The sequence below is a fragment of the Lepidochelys kempii genome, chromosome 11, assembly GCF_965140285.1.
Source record: "Lepidochelys kempii isolate rLepKem1 chromosome 11, rLepKem1.hap1, whole genome shotgun sequence".
NCBI classification, from domain to species: Eukaryota; Metazoa; Chordata; order Testudines; family Cheloniidae; genus Lepidochelys; species Lepidochelys kempii.
Window position 1 is genome coordinate 79,088,259 of NC_136390.1, and position 17,543 is coordinate 79,105,801.

The 17,543-nt window shown below is 58.2% G+C and overlaps 2 protein-coding genes across 3 annotated transcripts in view; one reads left to right on the forward strand and one right to left on the reverse strand.

Annotated features, from left to right (window-relative positions):
- Positions 1 to 6,678, forward strand: part of COL6A2 (collagen type VI alpha 2 chain) — a 49,740-nt gene extending 43,062 nt beyond the window's left edge. The window contains exon 28 of one of the 2 annotated variants that reach the window (XM_073306927.2): positions 165 to 1,733. In XM_073306927.2, the coding sequence (XP_073163028.1) occupies positions 165 to 460 (296 nt within the window). In that variant the 3' untranslated portion in view covers positions 461 to 1,733. Of the gene's footprint in view, positions 1 to 164; positions 1,734 to 4,856 lie in introns of those variants that run through there. The other variant, XM_073306926.2, reaches the window with a different exon arrangement.
- Positions 6,679 to 9,815: 3,137 nt separating this feature from the next.
- LOC144930960 (uncharacterized) lies at positions 9,816 to 15,171 on the reverse strand. Its single transcript, XM_078854738.1, has 4 exons — positions 15,116 to 15,171; positions 13,418 to 13,457; positions 12,501 to 12,889; positions 9,816 to 9,999 (listed from the first exon to the last, which is right to left on the reverse strand). Exons 3-4 carry the CDS (start codon positions 12,728 to 12,730, stop codon positions 9,831 to 9,833), a joined length of 399 nt encoding a protein of 132 aa, XP_078710864.1. The 5' UTR covers positions 12,731 to 12,889; positions 13,418 to 13,457; positions 15,116 to 15,171; the 3' UTR covers positions 9,816 to 9,830.
- Between the last annotated feature and the right edge of the window lie 2,372 nt (positions 15,172 to 17,543).

The window sequence follows — 17,543 nt, forward strand, 5'->3', positions numbered from 1 at the left end:
GTGAGATAGGGCTACAGCGGAGCTTCCAGGCTTTGGTCTTTGCTGCTCCCTCCCGTGCTGGCTGCCTTTCCTACAGAGCAGGGTACGTAAGAGAACCGAGCAGCAGTGGGGGACACACCAGTGCTAGCGAGCCCTGAAAATATTCTTTTGACACTCACTTGCAGATGACAGGAACCCTGGGAATGCAAACCCACTTATTTTCCGCCCCATGGAAGAGGAGGTCAAGATACCTTTCCCCTACACCAAAGAGTCAATCGCCCAGTTCCTAAACTCTACGCGGGAAATCCAGGACCCCAGCACGTACAGCCAGCTGGTGGCCACTTTGGCCTATACCGCCGAGAACGCCAAGTTTGCCACTGGACATGAGCGGCAGGAGTGGATGGACCTGTTCATTGACACTTTTAAAATAGTGCACAGTGAAATCGTGGGGGATCCAGAAACCGTGCTGGGGCTCTGCTGAGCTTTGCACTAGGGACAGTGTACAGGACTGGCAGCTGAGTGGAGCAGGAGCTCTTGGGAAAAGCAATGTTCCCTGTAAACAGCGCCTCTTGAGAATTCCCAGGAGGGGCTGGGTACCATGGTGGACGCGTTGAGCTTAGGAGGAGCCCAGAGAGTCTCGGTGGCTCCCAGCCAGTGATTTGATGGCAGGGGCGGTTCTCTCAGCACGGTGCATCTTCCCAGACACCAGGAGAGATGCTCCTGCTTCACTCACTGTCTCTGCAGCACTTTTTAAGGGAACATTGGGTGCTGGCAGAGGAGCTGTCCTGTCCCAAAGAGACACTCCTATTCTGTCCTTCTAAACACGCCAAGCCCACAATGACAGGCTAGCTTGTCAAATAGCCCTCATGGGCCCTCAGTCCCACCTGGGCTCCATGGCCGAATCAGGGAGGTTGCTTGCCGATGTGTACCTGAGGGCCAGAGCAAGCCCTGTCTCAGCGATGGGTGTAGGGATGTGTGCTAACATGTGTCTGTTTTCCTACGTAGCTTTTGTTCTGATTGTCCTAGAATTTTCTCCTGTGTTCTCTTTTTGTGTTTAACTAACCGGGCTTTCCTTGGGTTATGCCAGCCCCCAGAGAGGCCAGGCTCCCAACTGAGAAGCCCCACCACGCTACCCCCTTTGCTATAATCACAATGTTTAATCACTCAACTTGCGCTGTAACCTGTGCTATTAAAGAAAAGAGAGCCGTGCGAGCGGTTCGGGGTGGGCCCCCTTTGTGTCTCCCTTGGGCTTTGCTGGAAACTGCCCCGGTCTCAACATGTTCCCTGTGTCTTTGTCTGAGTGTCATTCTGCCTGCATGTCGTATGCATACTGGACTTGCTCTTCTCACTGTCCTAGAAGCCACATGCCTACTCCTAGGCAGGAAAATCCAGCACATGTCGGAACAAGGAGCTAAAAGCTATTCCCCAGTGACTGCGCCGTTCTGAAATACCATAATGTACCCTACATGTGCGAGGCACTAGGTGTAAACATGCTGTTGTTCTGGGCATGGAAAGTTCGTAACCAGCTGTGTACACGATTCAGAGAGGTTACAGTCCCATCGTGTGAGCCCTGGTCATAATAACCTGCTCCAAGGGACCACATGGGGAGAGTTTCAAAGGCACCTAACTCCCATTGACTTTGAAAGAGAGTTGGGCACCATGCTGCTATCTGTGCTTTCAAAACTCTCCCCCATAGCTACAGAAGAGCAGACCAAAGAGTACGGGGCACAAATATTAGGTTCCAGTGGGTGAATTCTGCTAGCCCCCTGGCATGGAGGTAGCTTCATTGCAATGACTTCAGCTATCTTGTGCATTTCATTAGTTAATATGCAGATGAAAATACCCGGAACTGGACTGAGCATCCCATCGTGCAGTGATGTTTGGGCTATAATGCCGTCTGCTTTCAAGGGCCTTCAGCGGGTACATTTGCCAGAGCACTAGATGGGGCCAGGGTGGGAAGCAGGACCTGGAACTGGGAGTCTGCAAACCTCAGAAATGTTTTGTGACTCTGCACCCCAAATCCTGGCTAGGTGCGAGAGCTTCACCAGAATGAGCCAGAGCTCTGGGGCTTGCGAAACCAGGCTGAGCATTGCATGGCAATAGGCATGCTCAGCTGGGATCTGCCATTTTCTGCTTTGGGTGGGGCAGATGCCCCTCTTGCTCTGCTGCCGGACCCTTTTGCTGCCAGCCTGCTCCGTGGGAGGGAGCTTGGAGAATTCCAGCGCTGGCAAATATCGAGAAAAGGGCTGACAACGCTTGGCCAGGCTTTTGAATGGCTTGAGCTTTGGGCAAAGGGTTGGGAGCAGGGCGAGGTCCTACCAGTGGTGACTCCATTTGTCCGTCTCTGGATGTAATCAACGTAGGTAAGGTGGGGTGAAGTGAACAACCCCCCCACACACCACCACCATTTTGGTGTGTGACACTAAAGAGAGCCGTGGCTTTAGCTTGCTGGGGTGCGGCTGAGAAGCGCTAAACTCAGAGCATTGTTGCTGCTTTGACCTGAGCCAAAGACACACAACAGTTGGCCCAGGAGGAATCCCGGCTGGTTTCTGCGGGGCTGCCTGAGGCCTGGCGTGTTTTGCTGAACCGGCTCCTAAGTCAATACTGCTTAGTTTGTTTTAGCAGGTGAGTTTATCCCTCCTCCCCCTCAGGCTGCGGCTAGTTGTTTGGTTTCCTGGGCGGAGCTCGCCCAGAAAGGGAACATGACAAATCAGCAGAAGTCTAAGTCCCCAGAAGACAGGAACAGTATCTCCAAGGGCAGCCTCAGGATCTCTGTGCAGTTCTGAGCCCGTGCGTGGAGAACCTGCCCCTGGCAAGTCCCTAGCAGCCCCCAGGCAGGCTCTGACGCAGAATCCACGTCTTTCCCTCTGCCTCACGGCGCAGCAGACAGGTGGGGGGATTGAGGGGACAGATGATCTCAGGGGGAGGGGGTTGCCGTGAGACTGCCCACCATGCAATGGCAAAGGGGTTCCCTGGCTGCTGGGGCTCTTCATTGGAGGGAAACGATAAAAAGACATGGAGAGAATTGCGAACAGGGCCGTGGGTGGTTCTGTCAGAGCTCGGAATTCCCCGTATGTAAACTCAGGTGGTCGGTGTGGGAAGCAGGAGTGGGCGGGACGGGCTGGGTTATCGGTGTGGGACAGGCAGGGTTCTCCGCAAAGCACTGGTGGTGCCTGTTCGGTTGATCTGCTTTACCCACCGTCTCCATTCGCCCTGCGCCGCGTGCTGCAAGCTTCTCGCTCCTGGTGCAGCCGTAGCCTCCTTGCTCTGTACGCTGCAGGGGATGGACCCGTACTGCAGTTGCAGCTGGCTGTGAAGAGCACAGGCTGCCAGCCCTGGGCTGGCTATTGCGGGCCTCGAGGATGCTCCTGGGGGTGGGGGTGGCAGATTTGCCGAGCTTAGTGGCAGCCCTCCCGTCACATCCCAGTGGGGTAGTTGATGGAAGCAGCCCCCATCCTTCACGGGAGAGGAGGAACATCAGCCCCACCTCTGGGCTGCACCCACAGCCTGGCTGGCAGCTGGGAAGACAAATGATGGGCAGCAGCCTGACACCAGGGACCACTAACGCTATGGGGGGCTTGTCTAGATCTGCTTCCCCTCCCCCACCTTGGGGGAGCCTCCTGCCTGGGGGGGGCCCTTCCCTCCCTCACCTGAAATCAGGCCATGCCAAGCAGGGATCTCGGGGGCAGCTCATCTCCACAGAGGCGGGTGCATAATCCCCCTGACTCAAATGGCAGCCGTACCCACAGCCCGGGGCAGGGAGCCACCCTGAAAGTGGAGTAACGTCCCGCTGGTATGTGGGTGCAACGTGAACGGGCAGGGAGCCCGCGGAGGTGCCCCTCCACGCCGGGCAGGGAGCACGCCCACGTTCCAACTGGCTCTGAGGGCGCCCGGCCATTGAACGGGGTGGCAGGAGGCTCAGGCTGACCTCTCTGCTGCGGGCCACAGCACAGGGCTGAGGTGAGTGACGGGTGAGCCCCTTTCGGACACTGCCGCAGCCCCACCCCTGGGACAGAGCTCTCTGCGCCCAGCTCAGCCAGCCGCTGGGCTCAGGGGCCTGGCACGGCACAATGGAAGCGCCCACTTGTTGAGGGCAGGCCGTGCAGAGTCTAAACAGCCTTTTCCCCCATGGCGTCATCCCTTGCGCCTACGATCAGTAGCTGCCTGCAGCTCTCCTGGTCTCACTCCTCTGGGGCAGGATCCCTCCTGGAACTGACTGGTGGCAGGTCTCAGCCCCGGGACAGAGGGGCTTGGGCAGGGGGAGGTGTCAGGGAGACATTCAAACCCTACAAGGCTTTGTTATACTCTCCCGCTTCCAACAGCCCCGGCCTGAGGGTGCTGGGGCTCTGTGAGAGGAGCCCAGCGAAGACACACCCGGCAGAACAGCCAGTGCCCCCAGGGAGCCCAGTGCCCCAGTGAATGACCAGACCATGGGGTACACAAGACAGCTGCCAGGGAGAGAAAGAGAGTCAGCCCCCTCTTCGTCTGTTCTGACACTGAATGGGGCTTCCCCTTCCACTGGGCTGTGGCAAGGAGACTGCTTCCTGGCCTTTGTCTGCCAGCCCTTGTGCTGGCCTGTACCCCACGCCAGGGGTGGCTGCAGAGCAGCTGCTTTCCCACGGCACCATTGCCCCCTGCCCCGGGCTCGGGACTCCTCGCTGCGGCTGCATGGCACAGCCCGTCCTCAGCTGCCTCACACCCCTGCTCAGACTGCGACTCTGGCCTGGCGGGGAGCAGAGGAGAAGATCGGGGCTCCAGGGAAGCAGGGGGGGGGGTCGCCCCCACAAACACATCGCTCTCGTCCAACCCAGGCACTGTGAGGAAATGGCGGTTCCTTTTCCCCAGGCTTGACGTGACTGTTTTCCCTCTGCCCACAGAGCTGGCGGTGATGCAGTGCACACAGCGCCCTGTGGACATCGTCTTCCTGCTGGATGGCTCAGAGCGAACCGGAGAGGTGAACTTCCGCAGGGCCCACAACTTTGTGGAGGAGGTGTCCCGCCGCCTCACGCTGGCCAGGGCTGACAATGACAACATGAATGCGCGGGTCGCCCTCCTCCAGTATGGCAGCGAAGAAGAGCAGGTTGTGCTCTTCCCCCTGACGTACAACCTGACCTACATCTCAGAGGCCCTGTCCACGATCAAGTACCTGGACTCCTCCTCCAACATTGGCTCTGCCATCATCCATGCCATCAACAACATCGTCATCAGCCCGCAGAACAGGCAGAGGGCTGCCCGGCGCAACGCCGAGCTCTCCTTCGTCTTCATCACCGACGGCATCACGGGCAGCAAGAATCTCAACGAGGCCATCAACTCCATGAAGAAGCAGGACGTCATGCCCACAGTGGTGGCCCTCGGGAGTGATGTGGACATGGATGTCCTGCTGAAGATTGGCCTAGGGGACCGAGCTGCCATCTTCCGGGAGAAGGACTATGCCAGCCTCTCCCAACCTGGCTTCTTCGACAGGTTCATTCGGTGGATCTGTTAGTTCAGGGGAATGCGCGTGTGCCCCGTCACCAATGCACACACCCATGATATTCCTTGGTTTGTTTTGTTCTCTTGCCATTCTATGGTTGTAGGCAGGCCCGGAGCGGTCAGTACAAACTGCCCTCTGGACGGTCTCTTTTTCTGATCTTTTTATTTTCATGATGAACAACAGTGTCACTCACGTTAATGGTGCTAATTATAACCAAGATCAAAGAAGTATTCAGAGCGATACCATGTCATTTGTCATGCCCTACGCAAACTAAACGTGCCCTTAGTGTGTGTGTGTGTGCTGTGATCCTATGGGTGCTAAACCATGGGGCAGCAAAACTTTCCAATTCAGCAGGAAGAAGAGTCATCTCTGGCATCCAAGAATGAGTCCAGCCACCAGCTCCACAGCCCCCGTCTCCACACCTTCCCAAGCACTCTTAGGTGGAGCTTGCATCATGCTGAGGGCAGTACATCCCCGCTGCTGTTGCTCTTTGTCCCAGGATCAAGCTCAACGGCTTCTAAGTGGGCCTGTGCACTGAGCTTGGACCTCAGGTTTATTCATAGTTAAAAAGAATAGAAGAAACATAATTGGAGCCTTCATTATCCTAGTGGCATCCCCAGGCTTTGACATGTTCCACTGGTGCGCACCTTCTTTTCCCGCTCCCCTCCCCTCCTGCCCTCGCTGAGGGGCTTCAGGGGCAGATTGCCTCTGGTACATCATGGTATGTCTTGATGTGGCCAGCAAAGTGCACTTCCATTGCCTTCTTACCAGGGGGGTTACCTGTCCCCCTCCCTAGCAATGATGCGTTGGTCTGTTAGCCAAAGTTCAGATCTGAACCATTCCTTATCCAGATGCTCCCAGGTGACCCATTCAGCGCTACATCCGCCTTGCATTTCACTGGCCTTCTCCTGCATCCAGATTGTTCTGTGACTCTCCTTATCTTGCTTCCTTCTGCTGCCATCACCCATCTCTCCTGAGTGCTTGTGCATTTACCACCTCCATTAGAGTCCTCAGGGGGAGGACCAGGGTGCAGGGGGGCTGGCAGCACCCAGCCAGGCTCCTGACGGGGCAGTCTGAGCTTGAGCGCACCCCAGGGTGTGCATGTGAAATCAGGAAATTGCAGCTTAGAGCACACGTGCGACTGGGGGCGCCTGAATGACAGCCAGCCCTGGGCTCCGCTTGTGCTCTGCAAAATAAATCAATAAATAAACTACCCCACCCTAAAACTATTGTGTGGTTTCTGTGTGTGCGTGTGCGTGTTGGGTGCATCTGGGAAATGAGCTCAGGTTCCACCTGGGGCATCTCAAGTGGAGTCAAAGGGCCAGATCCCCCATGCTGCTGCAAATCACCATGACGCAACTGAAGTCCCAGGCCCTATAACTCCTGAGTGAGTCCCAGCAGCACTGGGAGGCTAGGGTTGTTTCTAAGAAGCCTCTGTTCCATAGGATCTCTGTGCTGTGGGGAGACAAATAAGAGAGATCATGTCACTGGCCCCTGCCTGGCCACAACAGCATGTTAATCCTGGCTGGACCAAAGTGGAGCAGGGACTTCACTGGGGACACTCTCCGCCAGCCTAGGATTATTGTACTTGGAGAGAACTGAAGGGACTGGTTGTGCACACCCAGCACCTCCTGGGGATTGGCCACCTCGTTCCATAGTGACCCTGAATGCCCACCCACCTATGGATAAACTGGGGGAACGGAGGAGCAGACTACATGTCCATAGACACACCTGTTTCCCCAGTGTGCTCGGCAGACAGACCTGCTTTGTCAAGGTGATCAATTTTGGCTGTTTTGGGTTAAATTTCACGTAATTCTTGGAGGTGGGGTGATGAAATGTTGTTCTCCTTATTGTATGAGTCATGTGCAGCAGAACTTAGCGTATCCTGATTACTCCTAGGGGAATTTTGCGTTACTGCGCAAAGCAGAATTTTGCAGAAATTGATGTTGGGTGAGCAGAATTTTCTTTTTTCCCCACAGAAATGGGCTGCAGAGATGTTGGCTGCCACTAGCCACAAATATAGGACAAAGCCCGGGGGGGGGGGGGGGGGCGGGGATGTGGCGGGAACTGGAGGGTGTCCAGGAGCTGCAGTTCCCAGCATGCCCAGAAGGAAGGAGAGGGTGGTGCACAGGAAACTCTGTGCAAGCCAAGGCCCCAGCATCTGGATCCCTGGGCTCCAGTGTGTGTGTCTGGGAGGGCTGGCCATGGGGGCTGTGGTTGGGCTCGGGGGTAGGGGGTGTTAGGGGGCTTATTCCTTCACCCGCTTACTTCCCTGGTCCTTCTCGCATGAACAGAGAGCAACAATACCCGAAGTCCAAAGGTGCAAACAATTCGATGTTTATTGGGGTGAACTTCCAGCAAGTTTAAATACAAGTTCCTTTTTCCTTATTTTCGAATCCCAACTTACTTCCTGTTTGCCCCTAATGTATATAGTAATATTCTTAGCTATACCTTAACCAATCATTCTACTGAAATTTAACTAACCAATCCTAACATATTGTAACATGATTAGCTAACCAGTTATACCCCACCACCTTAATTAGTTTACACCCAGCAAAATTAATTATACAGCAGACAGGAACAATCACAGAACCAGACAGAGACCATGCCAATAAACAATTGCAAAGTGGGAACTATAATGACAAAACAATACAGAAGTGAGGATTTCACAACTACATCTATAAAGACATAAGAAGAAAAGGAGGACTTGTGGCACCTTAGAGACTAACCAATTTATTAGAGCATAAGCTCTAATATGTCTAAAGACATAAGAGTTTCCCAGCTGTGTCTACTGATAAGCGAGTTCTTACCAGACAGAAAACTATCAACCTCAATTTCCTTTTACATCTTCTAGGCACTTCCCTTTCTCTGGAGGTGACAGGCACTATCAGGACAGGATTGTATTCCTAACAGCCCAATAGCACCTTATTTCAATGTGACTAGTTTGGAATGTGAGGAAGTGACCGGTCGCTTCCCAGCTTATGGCTGCCTCTGTCGCTTAGCCAAAGGCCTTAGCCTAAGAACAGGGCCTCAGACCGTCACAGTAAGAGAAGGACCTTACACCGGCAGACAGTGATTTTAATTCTTTCTTTTATACCTCTAACTAGCCAAGTGACAAGAATACACCTAAATTCTTAAAGTACAGGCCTTTACAGACAGGCCTGAATATCTATATCCTAACAGGGGGGTTGTGAGTGTCTGGGCTGCAGGGGCCACTAAGCGAGGGGTAGTGAAGTAACTCCCAAGTCATGGGCAGATGGGGTGGGGTCAGGTGTTTCTAGGGCGAGGGGAGAAAGGACTTTGTTTAAGGGTCCTAGATTTCATTTGACCCTCCCCCTCCAGCAATTAAAGATGAAGCTGCATAGACCCCATGGAGAGTCTTTGTCCCTTCTCAGTGACCATGAGAGTTGAAATCACTAATGAGCTGGTCTGGGGCTGAGCCTTAGACCCTGGGAGGGGCTGGAGCACTGGGGAGCAGATGCAGGAGCAGTGCAGCCCCCACCCCTCTTAAATCACTGGGAGCTGAAATCACAAAGAACGAGGCTTGGCGGTGGGACCTCAGATCCCCCCCGGTGCAGCCAAAGGCAGCAGCGAGAGACAGAGCAGCTGCATCAAAGATGCCACCGCCCCAGCAAATTCCACAGCTGGGATTGCCACTAGCTGGGCTGGGTGGCCATGGCGCTGCAGGACCGGGCTGAACTGGACCAAGGACCCAGCAGGGCAGCAGCCAATGCAGCCGCAGACCAGCAGTCACAGGGCATCACTCGCCCACCACAGGGGCACAGGAGGTGAACCCACAAACGCCCTCCTGGACGCTGGATCTTTGCTCACCTCACACAACAAACCGTGAGTGGGGTGCAGCGGAGGGAACGGGGGAGTGGCATGTTAAAGGGCCATTCGGCCATTGGACTTTACCACTGCCGGGTGGAAAACTGAGGCAAAGGACACTGCCCAAGGTACTGTGGGATGGGGTTTCACATACTGTTTGTGAATACTTTGGACTCACTGCTCCCTCTTCCCAAGTTAATCTGCTGTTCCTGCTCCGCTCACTACAAGATTTCTGTTTGTTGGGCCCAGACTCAGGGCTCACGTGTGGGGAAGAATGGCCTCGTAGAGGCGCCCAGGGCACTGTGTCGCTTTCCCAGACATCTGGCTCAGGGCGCACACCGTTCTGGTGTGCATTGTGAAGAGGAACCCTCAGGTATCGCCCATGGCCCTGGCTGCTTCCGATACCACCTGGCAGAGGGGTTACATAGGAGGGGGAAATCTCTTCAGTGGCAGAGGGGAAACGAGCCAGGTCATGAGTTTAAAATGCTTCCAGACAGAAACTGAACAAACCAAACAGAAGAAAATCACTAGCCACAAGGTTACACGACATTCATTTCGAAGAGGGAGCAAAAAGCAGCGGAAGGGCGAACTGGGGCCAACTAACAGACGTTCTTAAACTGTATTTGGCTTCTGCTGCTGATGTGCCACCGATGTGAGCCAGGCCGGCGGGAGACTCTTTCTTAATCCGAGTCAGAACTGCTGCTCGATCCACTTCCATGCTGAAAGGGACAAGGATTGACGTGTATTAGATGCCATGGGACTAGCCCTCTCCCACGGCTGTCTGCATTCACAGCAGTTACCGTCCCACAGCCTGAGTCACAAGGCGGGAGCTGGCCCTGGGGCCGGCCAGCTACACTCCGGTTCCTCTTGTGTCAGCTGTACGTGGTGCCCTTCACTTCCTGACCAGGGTTAGTAACTAGTTTCTCTGCTCCCCCGTACCAGACAGAGCTAGGGGGGATGATGGAGGCTCTCCTAGCCAGGCCCGCAGCAGACATGGGGGGAGCCAGGGCTGATCAGGCATTGAGGAATGGGCTGGGGTGTGAAGATGGAAGGTCCGACCTTCCAGGGGAGTGCAAGCCCACGAGCTACCCTTCAGGAACAGCCCTGGCAGTCTGGGGGACACTCCTGGCCAGGCCTAGCCAGCAGGAAGGATACAGGAGGGCTGCAGCCCTGGCCCTTGAGCATGCCCAGTGTGATGAGAAGGCCCTGGGCACACAGGAGGCTACTTCACCTTGGAAAGGATTCGCCCCGGCAGTGACGAGCTGCGCAGGGAGACACTGAGACAGCCCGACCGGCAACCCCTAGCACTGCCCAGGGGAGGCTGGGCTTTGAGTCCAGTTCTCAGCCCCCAACTTCTGCACCCCCCATTCCGCTGGGCGTCTCTACATCCGGCAGGTGATTCCAGGGGCCAGGCCCCGCTCCTGAGCCCAGCCAAGTAGAATGGCCGCTAACTGCATCCCCACAGCAACCCCAGGGGCTGCGGCGGCCCGTGTGTGCAGTGCTACGTCCCCTGCCGGCCGCCAAGGCCCCGCCCTGCAGTGACGTACACATGGCTGACGGTACCTCGGACGTAGCAGCGCTGATTTCCAGGTGCTGCTTACAAGCTCAGGCTGAGGATGTGCACACGTCTTTGCAGGCTCGGGGCCTCAAGCAGGGAGTCAGCCCCTGCAAGGGCTCCCAGCGCGGGGCTCTGGGGCAGAGGGATGTTCTGGCTGGATGACGTGTTTTTACAAAGGCATCACACCCGGCAAAGTGGGCTGCTTTGTTGCAGCCGCGTGGGCCGGTACATGAGTGAGGCTGGCCACAGAATGCAGGCCGGGCACGGCGCTGGGCAACATGCTGGAGAGGAGCCTGGGAACCCAGCCGGCATTGTGAGGAGTGTCGAGATGCCATGTCACGGCTGTGACATTCTGTGCTGAATAGGATTCCCACCTGTCGAATCGCACAAACCCAAACACCCTAACCCTGCCCCGAGGCCACGCCCGTCTCCTGCCCCTTCTCTGAGGCCCCGCCCCTGCTCACTCCATCCCTCCTCCCTCCGTTGCTCCCTCTCCCCCCACACGCACACTCACTTTCACCGGGCTGGGGCAGGAGGTTGGGGTGTGGGAGGGAGTGTGGGCTCTGGGATGGGGGGTGGGGCTGATGGGTTTGGAGTGTGGGAGACAGCTCCAGTCCGGGACAGGGGTTTGGGCTGTGAGAGGCGGTGTGGGCTCGGGGAAGGAGTTTGGGTGCTGGAGGGGGCTCAGGGCTGGGGTTGAGGTGCAGGAGCGGGTGCAGGGTGCAGGCTCTGGGAGGAAGTTTTGGTTTGGGAGGGGGCTCTGGGCTGGGGCCAGGGGTTGGGGCGCAGGAGGGAGTGAGGGGTGCGGGCTCTGGGCGGCACTTACCTCCGGTGGCTCCCGAAAGCGGCGCCATGCCCCTGCAGCTGCCATTGGCCACAGTTCCCAGCCAATGGGCGCTGCAGATTCAGCACTCGGGGTGGAGGCAGGGCACAGAGATCCCCTGGCCACCCCTGCCTGCGCCTAGAAGCTGCAGGGTTATGCCACCACTTCCGGGAGCCACCCGGAGCCAGGGCAGGTAGAGAGCCTGCCTTAGCCCCACTGTGCCGCCCTCGCCAACTGGACTACTGGCTTAGTAAAATCTCCCAGATTGCTTTCAATAGCAACTGGAAGATTGATGCTGATTCCAGGAGGCTCCCGGCCAACCCTAACGCTGAGCTGAGTTCTCCGTCCCAGTCGAGTGCCCTGAGCTGTGGCTGCATGCTAGTCCTGCTCCCTCTGTTTGGGTTCCTGACGCTGACTGTAGGAACACCGGGGTTCCCAGCAGAGCTGGGCCGGTCCTGCACTGGTTTGGCTGCACAAGGTGCGATGCAGCAGCCTGTAGGGGAAGGAGGGTTTGGTTTGGGGTTTGAATACAGGAACCAGTGATGCCCTGGTCAATACAAATCCTAATCCGGAATCCAGGGACCTGATGAAAACAGCCGACTCCTAAAGGAAAGGAAAATGTTTCCAGGGTCTGCTGTAATATCCCCTGGCTGCAGGGAGCAGAAGGGTGGGTTCTCATGTCCCCACAGCCCCACGTACGGGCTGGGAACAGAGCAGTCCCTAGCCCAGCTAAGCTTTGGGCTGTGGGCTCTGCACGGCATCCCAGCACAGAGCTGATGCTAATGGTGCAGCTTCTTCTGCAACGTGGGCCCCACACTCCAGTGACCAGGGCTCCGTACCTTGTGTCCATGGTGACCATGGCCATGCTTCTTATGCTTCTGCTTTTTATGATGCCCATGAGGGCTACCTGGGGGATGACACCCAGGAGGGGGAGGGCATCCAGGTCCACCGGGCATCGGCGGTCCATGCGGGTGGTGTCCATGCGGATGGGGTCCATGAGGGTGGGGTCCATGCGGGTGGGGTCCATGAGGGTGGTGTCCATGCGGGTGGGGTCCATGCGGGTGTCCATGTGGGTGGGGCACACCAGGCCCAGGGCATACAGGACAGGGAGGAGGACAGACAGCAGGAGGGAATGGATTCATGCCAGGACCGGGGTAAGGCCCAGAGCATGGTCCAGGGGGAGGGGGACAATTTGGAGCATTGGGTGGGGGCATCCCACCAGGCGGTCCTGCCAGACCAAAGGAAAGAAGAGGAGATGCGTTAGGGACCACGGCACAGGCCCTTCCCCCATCCTGACAATGGCCCAGTCCATGGTGCAGTCGCTTTGGCCAGACGACTCACGCTGAGACGGGCATTGCCTGGTTTCAGTGGCCTGCCAGCTCCGGAGTAAGGGGCCTGGGGGAGGCGAGGAGGCAGAGTGGGGCCAGCATTTGGCGTTACTTTCAAACCGGGCCATGAATCTGACCCACGTATATGTACACACATCACGCTACTGTCGGGCTGGGTGCTGCAGTCCTTACACAGGCAAATCTCCCAGAGACAGCCATGCTGTCTGTCTCACAGCCAATCCCTGCTTTGGCCATGGCCCCACACAGAGAGCCCTGAAAGCCATCTGTGTCCCCGTAGAACAGAGGAAGTGGCCTTAGCTTGGGCCCAGGAAACAGCCCTTGATTTCCCCAGCTTTAAGCAAAGCAGCCGGAAACAGCCCGTCCCGGCTGCCCCCGGCAAGCTGGCCTGTGCTGAGCCGGGGTCTCACCTGCATTCGGATTCCACATGTCGGGTGTGTCTGTCAGCACCTGCCAGGGAAGGAGAGTCCTGGTCAGAAGGTTTCTCCCCCCGACCCCGCCCTCCATTCACCTGCCTCGCACCCCCGGAGCCGCTCTCTGCACCAGCGCAGCAAACCACGGAAAAGCCCCATCAGCAGGGAGGCAGAACGGTCCCCGCCCGCAGCCTGCGCCCCCTGCACTGCCCCGCTGCCTGGGGAGGTCGGGGGGGGCACAGCCCTGCCTCCTCCCTGGGGAGTAGGGAGTGAGCAGGCCCTGCACCCCAGCACTGGGGCTCGGGTTCTGCTGGCCCTTGCCCACGCCCTCCCACAGATCCAAGCCGCTCCAGAGCTGGGAGGGGCCGGGCACGGAGCTCAGTTCAGAGCCAGGAGCAGCCGCAACGGGGCCTCCCCCGGCTATGGCCTGTCTCCCCTTGGCCAGTGGTCTCCCAGCCAAGGGTTAGAGCAGCTCCTGGGGGCTCTGCCCAGCTCCGCTGCCCCCCCCCGCCATGGGGCTGGGGCAGGCGGTGGTGCACACCAGCTCCCCCCCACCTGCACGAGGAGGGGAGCTGCTGCCAGCGTGCGACGGCACCGCACACACACGCCCTGCTCCAGCGGGCTGCCGGCCTGGACGCCCATCCTGCCTCTGCCACAAGCTGCTGGGTCACCTTGGGCGCTTCCCCCGCCCCTTGGTCTGCCTTGGCGGCAGCTCTTCAGAGCAGGGCCTGTCCCAGTGCGTATGCAGCACCCAGCACCAGGGACCCCGCGGCTCAGCTGGGGCACCATGGGGCTGCTGGAAAACACAGCGCAAGGATCAGGAGCCGCAAACCCACAGGGCCGCTGCGCTCACGGCCCCGCAGCAAAACTGCCATTGGCTTCAACGGGGCAGGTGCAGCTCGGCCAGCACGTGCCTGTCTATAATGGGGTGGGGGGCCCCACACTGCCGTGACCTGTGCCCACTCACACAGGGGCTGCGGGAACGCCCCGGAGCAGGGCCGGGTACTTCTCTGCCTTTTGGAACGGGGGATTGGCTCCGAGCTACCAGCCTGGAGCCACCTGAGCAGCGCTGTGTGTCCAGCCCTCTTGGCGTCATGCTCTTAATGCCCTGACTGCCAACCCCGTGCAGCCTGGCACTGCTGGCACACAATGCCCACCGCACTCTGCTAGCCTGGCATTCCTACTGCCCATTGCAGCGTGTGCCCAGGCGCCTTACAGCACACAGCTGGCATCCCGCCGTCTCCAGACCGGCCTCTCCATAGCCAGCGGCTCTGGGCTAGATCGGGATTGCGCAGAGCCATGGGCGCTGGCTGGTGCAGACGTGGCACCCCCGAGGGCCACTGTCACTCCAACGCCGATCTAATCTCCGAAGTCTGACTGCGTGGCTGGCCCTGGCAGACATGGCTCTGCTGCCGCAGACATGGAGTAGGTGAGACATGATTGGCATTTGGCATTGCGGCAGTGCCCAGGGACCAACCAAGAGTGCCCCCCCGCCGTGCCAGGCACTGCCCTAATCCAGTCCAAATGTTTGCCCCAAAGAGTTTAGGATCTAAACAGACTAGACAGACAAAGGCTGGGAGAAAGGGATCGGAAACACACACACACACACACGGCTGGGGAAAGTGTTGCAAGGAGCAATGCTATTTCAAGCCTAGCAAGCAGACTAAAGCTACTAAACAAAACTGCCTACGATACCAGCACGAGACGGTTACACAGACGCCGCTCCCTCTGGCTGCTCTCTCTGGTCCGGCTAAAATGTACTGAGAGAACAGACCACAAGTCCCTTAAATACGCTCCCCCACCCCGCCCATCGTCGGCTGAGCCAGTGAGCAGCAGGGCGCACAGAGCACCAGAGATGCTGTGGGCAGGGTTGGGTACAATAAAGCTGCGTAACTGGCTTCTCACCTCTTGCCTCCCTTGTTGCCAGGCCCTGGCGCTGTGTACAAACATGACGTCAGTACTCCACACCCAGGTGAAGAGCGAAGGTCACACTGGGCTGGGAAGGGCTGGCACAGTGCCCTGAGTGGGACTTTGTTTAATCCCACTCCTGCTATTGTCCCACTGCAGGGCTCGACACTGGTCCTGCGCAGGGCTCCAGGCAGGTGCACAGGCTGGAGGGGTGGGTGGTCACTTCTTCTCCTGGCTCAGCAGTGATAAATCATCAGCTGAGTGAAATGAGTCCTACTTATTCCGATTGCTCTTGGGCATGGGCCTTTCCCGTGCCCCCACTGTCATCAGCGCTCACCCCCGTGACTGCCATGGGCAGAGGCCTGGACCTTGGGGGCAGGCTCTCCTTTCTGCTCTGGCCCCCTAAACTGGGCATAAAGGTAAAGCTGATGTGGGTTGGGAACGTGCATGCAGCCCCGGGGCCTGTGGATGGCGAACAGCACCAGGCACCCCCTGCCCCTCCCGCAGGGCCCAGCGGCCATGACGCGGCCCAGGGAGGAGACACTGCAGCTGCTCTCTCCAGACAGCAGGTACCAGCCCTCACCTACCGGCAGGGCCTGGAAGGGAGGTCAAGGCCCCGACAGGCCAGGGAACCCCACAGCATCTCCCCCCTGCCTGCAGAAGGGAGAGGCCTGGGGCACCCAGGGCAGGGGGCTGGCAGTGGGGAGGAGCCTGGAGAGTCCTTGCGGAGCAGGAGGGGCAGGGCAGCCAGCTCTCGCAATGACATCATCACCTCCGCGGACGCCGTCCCGTCTGCCATGACATCATTGCCAAGGCGGGCTCCCCCCAGGTGCCATGACATCATCACCACAGCAGAGGCCCACCCTTCTGACATGACAGAACTTACAGCCCTGTCTGGGATTGGCTGCTCTTCCCCAGGAGGCGGGGCAGTGGAGATGGCAGCCACTCAGCGCTGCTGCAGGAGGCAGGCAGCGACCCCTCCCCAGGATCCAGAGGAATTTGGGGTCTGCTCCCTCCTGTGCCCAATGGGTCAGTCTGACCCCACTCCCACCCCATGAGCACTGAGTCAAGCGGCTCCCGCAGCTCTGCCCCTACTCTCCCCTGCCATGCAGCACCAGCCCTGGGGCGGGGGGAGGTGGGTGAAGAGCCCCTGGAGGGGCAGGCGTGGGGCTCAGAGGCAGAACTGCGTGGGGCTGGGAAGGGGCATAGTCCCTGCTGGGTGGGGGAGGGGCAGGTGTGGGGGGGCACAGAGTTAATGACTAAGGATGTGGCACAGGGTGAAGCTGGGAGCTCTGTCCTGTCCAGCAGCCACGAGAGCCCCTGCAGGGGCCACGATCACCTCCCCGTGCAACCCCAGCGATCTGGCAGCACAGAGTCTGTCACCCACACCCCTCCACCCTCCCCTAGCCCGGGGGGGCGGGAGTCAGATGGCAAGGTCACAGCAAAACAGAGGGTATTTAAATCTCCTGAGTTTAACGGTGAGAGTCCTGATTTTTAAACTTTTGGGGTAGGCAAAACTGAGGGACTGGGGGGCATGAGGGAGGGGTGATGGGGGTATGCAGGGCAGGGGCACTGGTGCCAATCATTGCTTGGGGGAAGGGCAGCTGCTCAGGGGTACTGGAACAGTTTGTACCGTGGGGGGCCTGAGAGCCCTTGAACCAAACTGTAAACCCTGGATGTGGTGGAAACCACGACAAGCCAGGGGATGCAGTAGCCCTGCCAGCCCCCTCGGGCCACCTGTGGGGGTGGAGTGTGAGTAACACTCCTCGGTGAGCTGAGTCCACGGGCAGGTGATGCTCGGCGCGGCTAGCTCAGTGCCATGCCTGTAGCAAGGTGAAGACAGCCAGGGGTGCGGTGTTACCAGGCGGGTGAATAGAAGCAGTGGGACGTGTCCAGAGTCAGACGACTGCACCGTCACGACGTGCCGGCTGTATGACTCACGTGGGCTGGTGCCGGACACTGGGCGAGGAGGGGGTATTTTTTCCTCTGAAGCTGTTCCTGTGCAAGGCCCTGCTGACAAGCCATGGGGAACATGTACAGGAGTGGACAGTGGTGTGCTAACTGGCCCTACACATTTACCCTATGTGAGCTCAGCTGTAACAAGTCCCAATTCTTATTGTGATGCTGGCAGACCAGGTGCCAACTCATGCCAAGGCCCCAGGCCCCACCACCCACTGATAAGCGCATAGCTGGAGCAAGTCTGGCTCCCCTGTGT

Bases quoted from the DNA above. Each gene is read 5' to 3' on its own strand.
- LOC144930960 (XM_078854738.1), bottom strand. From the start codon at position 12,730: ATGGACACCCGCATGGACCCCACCCGCATGGACACCACCCTCATGGAC. The intron at 10,000-12,500 runs GTACGGAGCCCT...TGTCCCTTTCAG, and splicing joins ATGGTCACCATGGACACAAG to CATGGAAGTGGATCGAGCAG.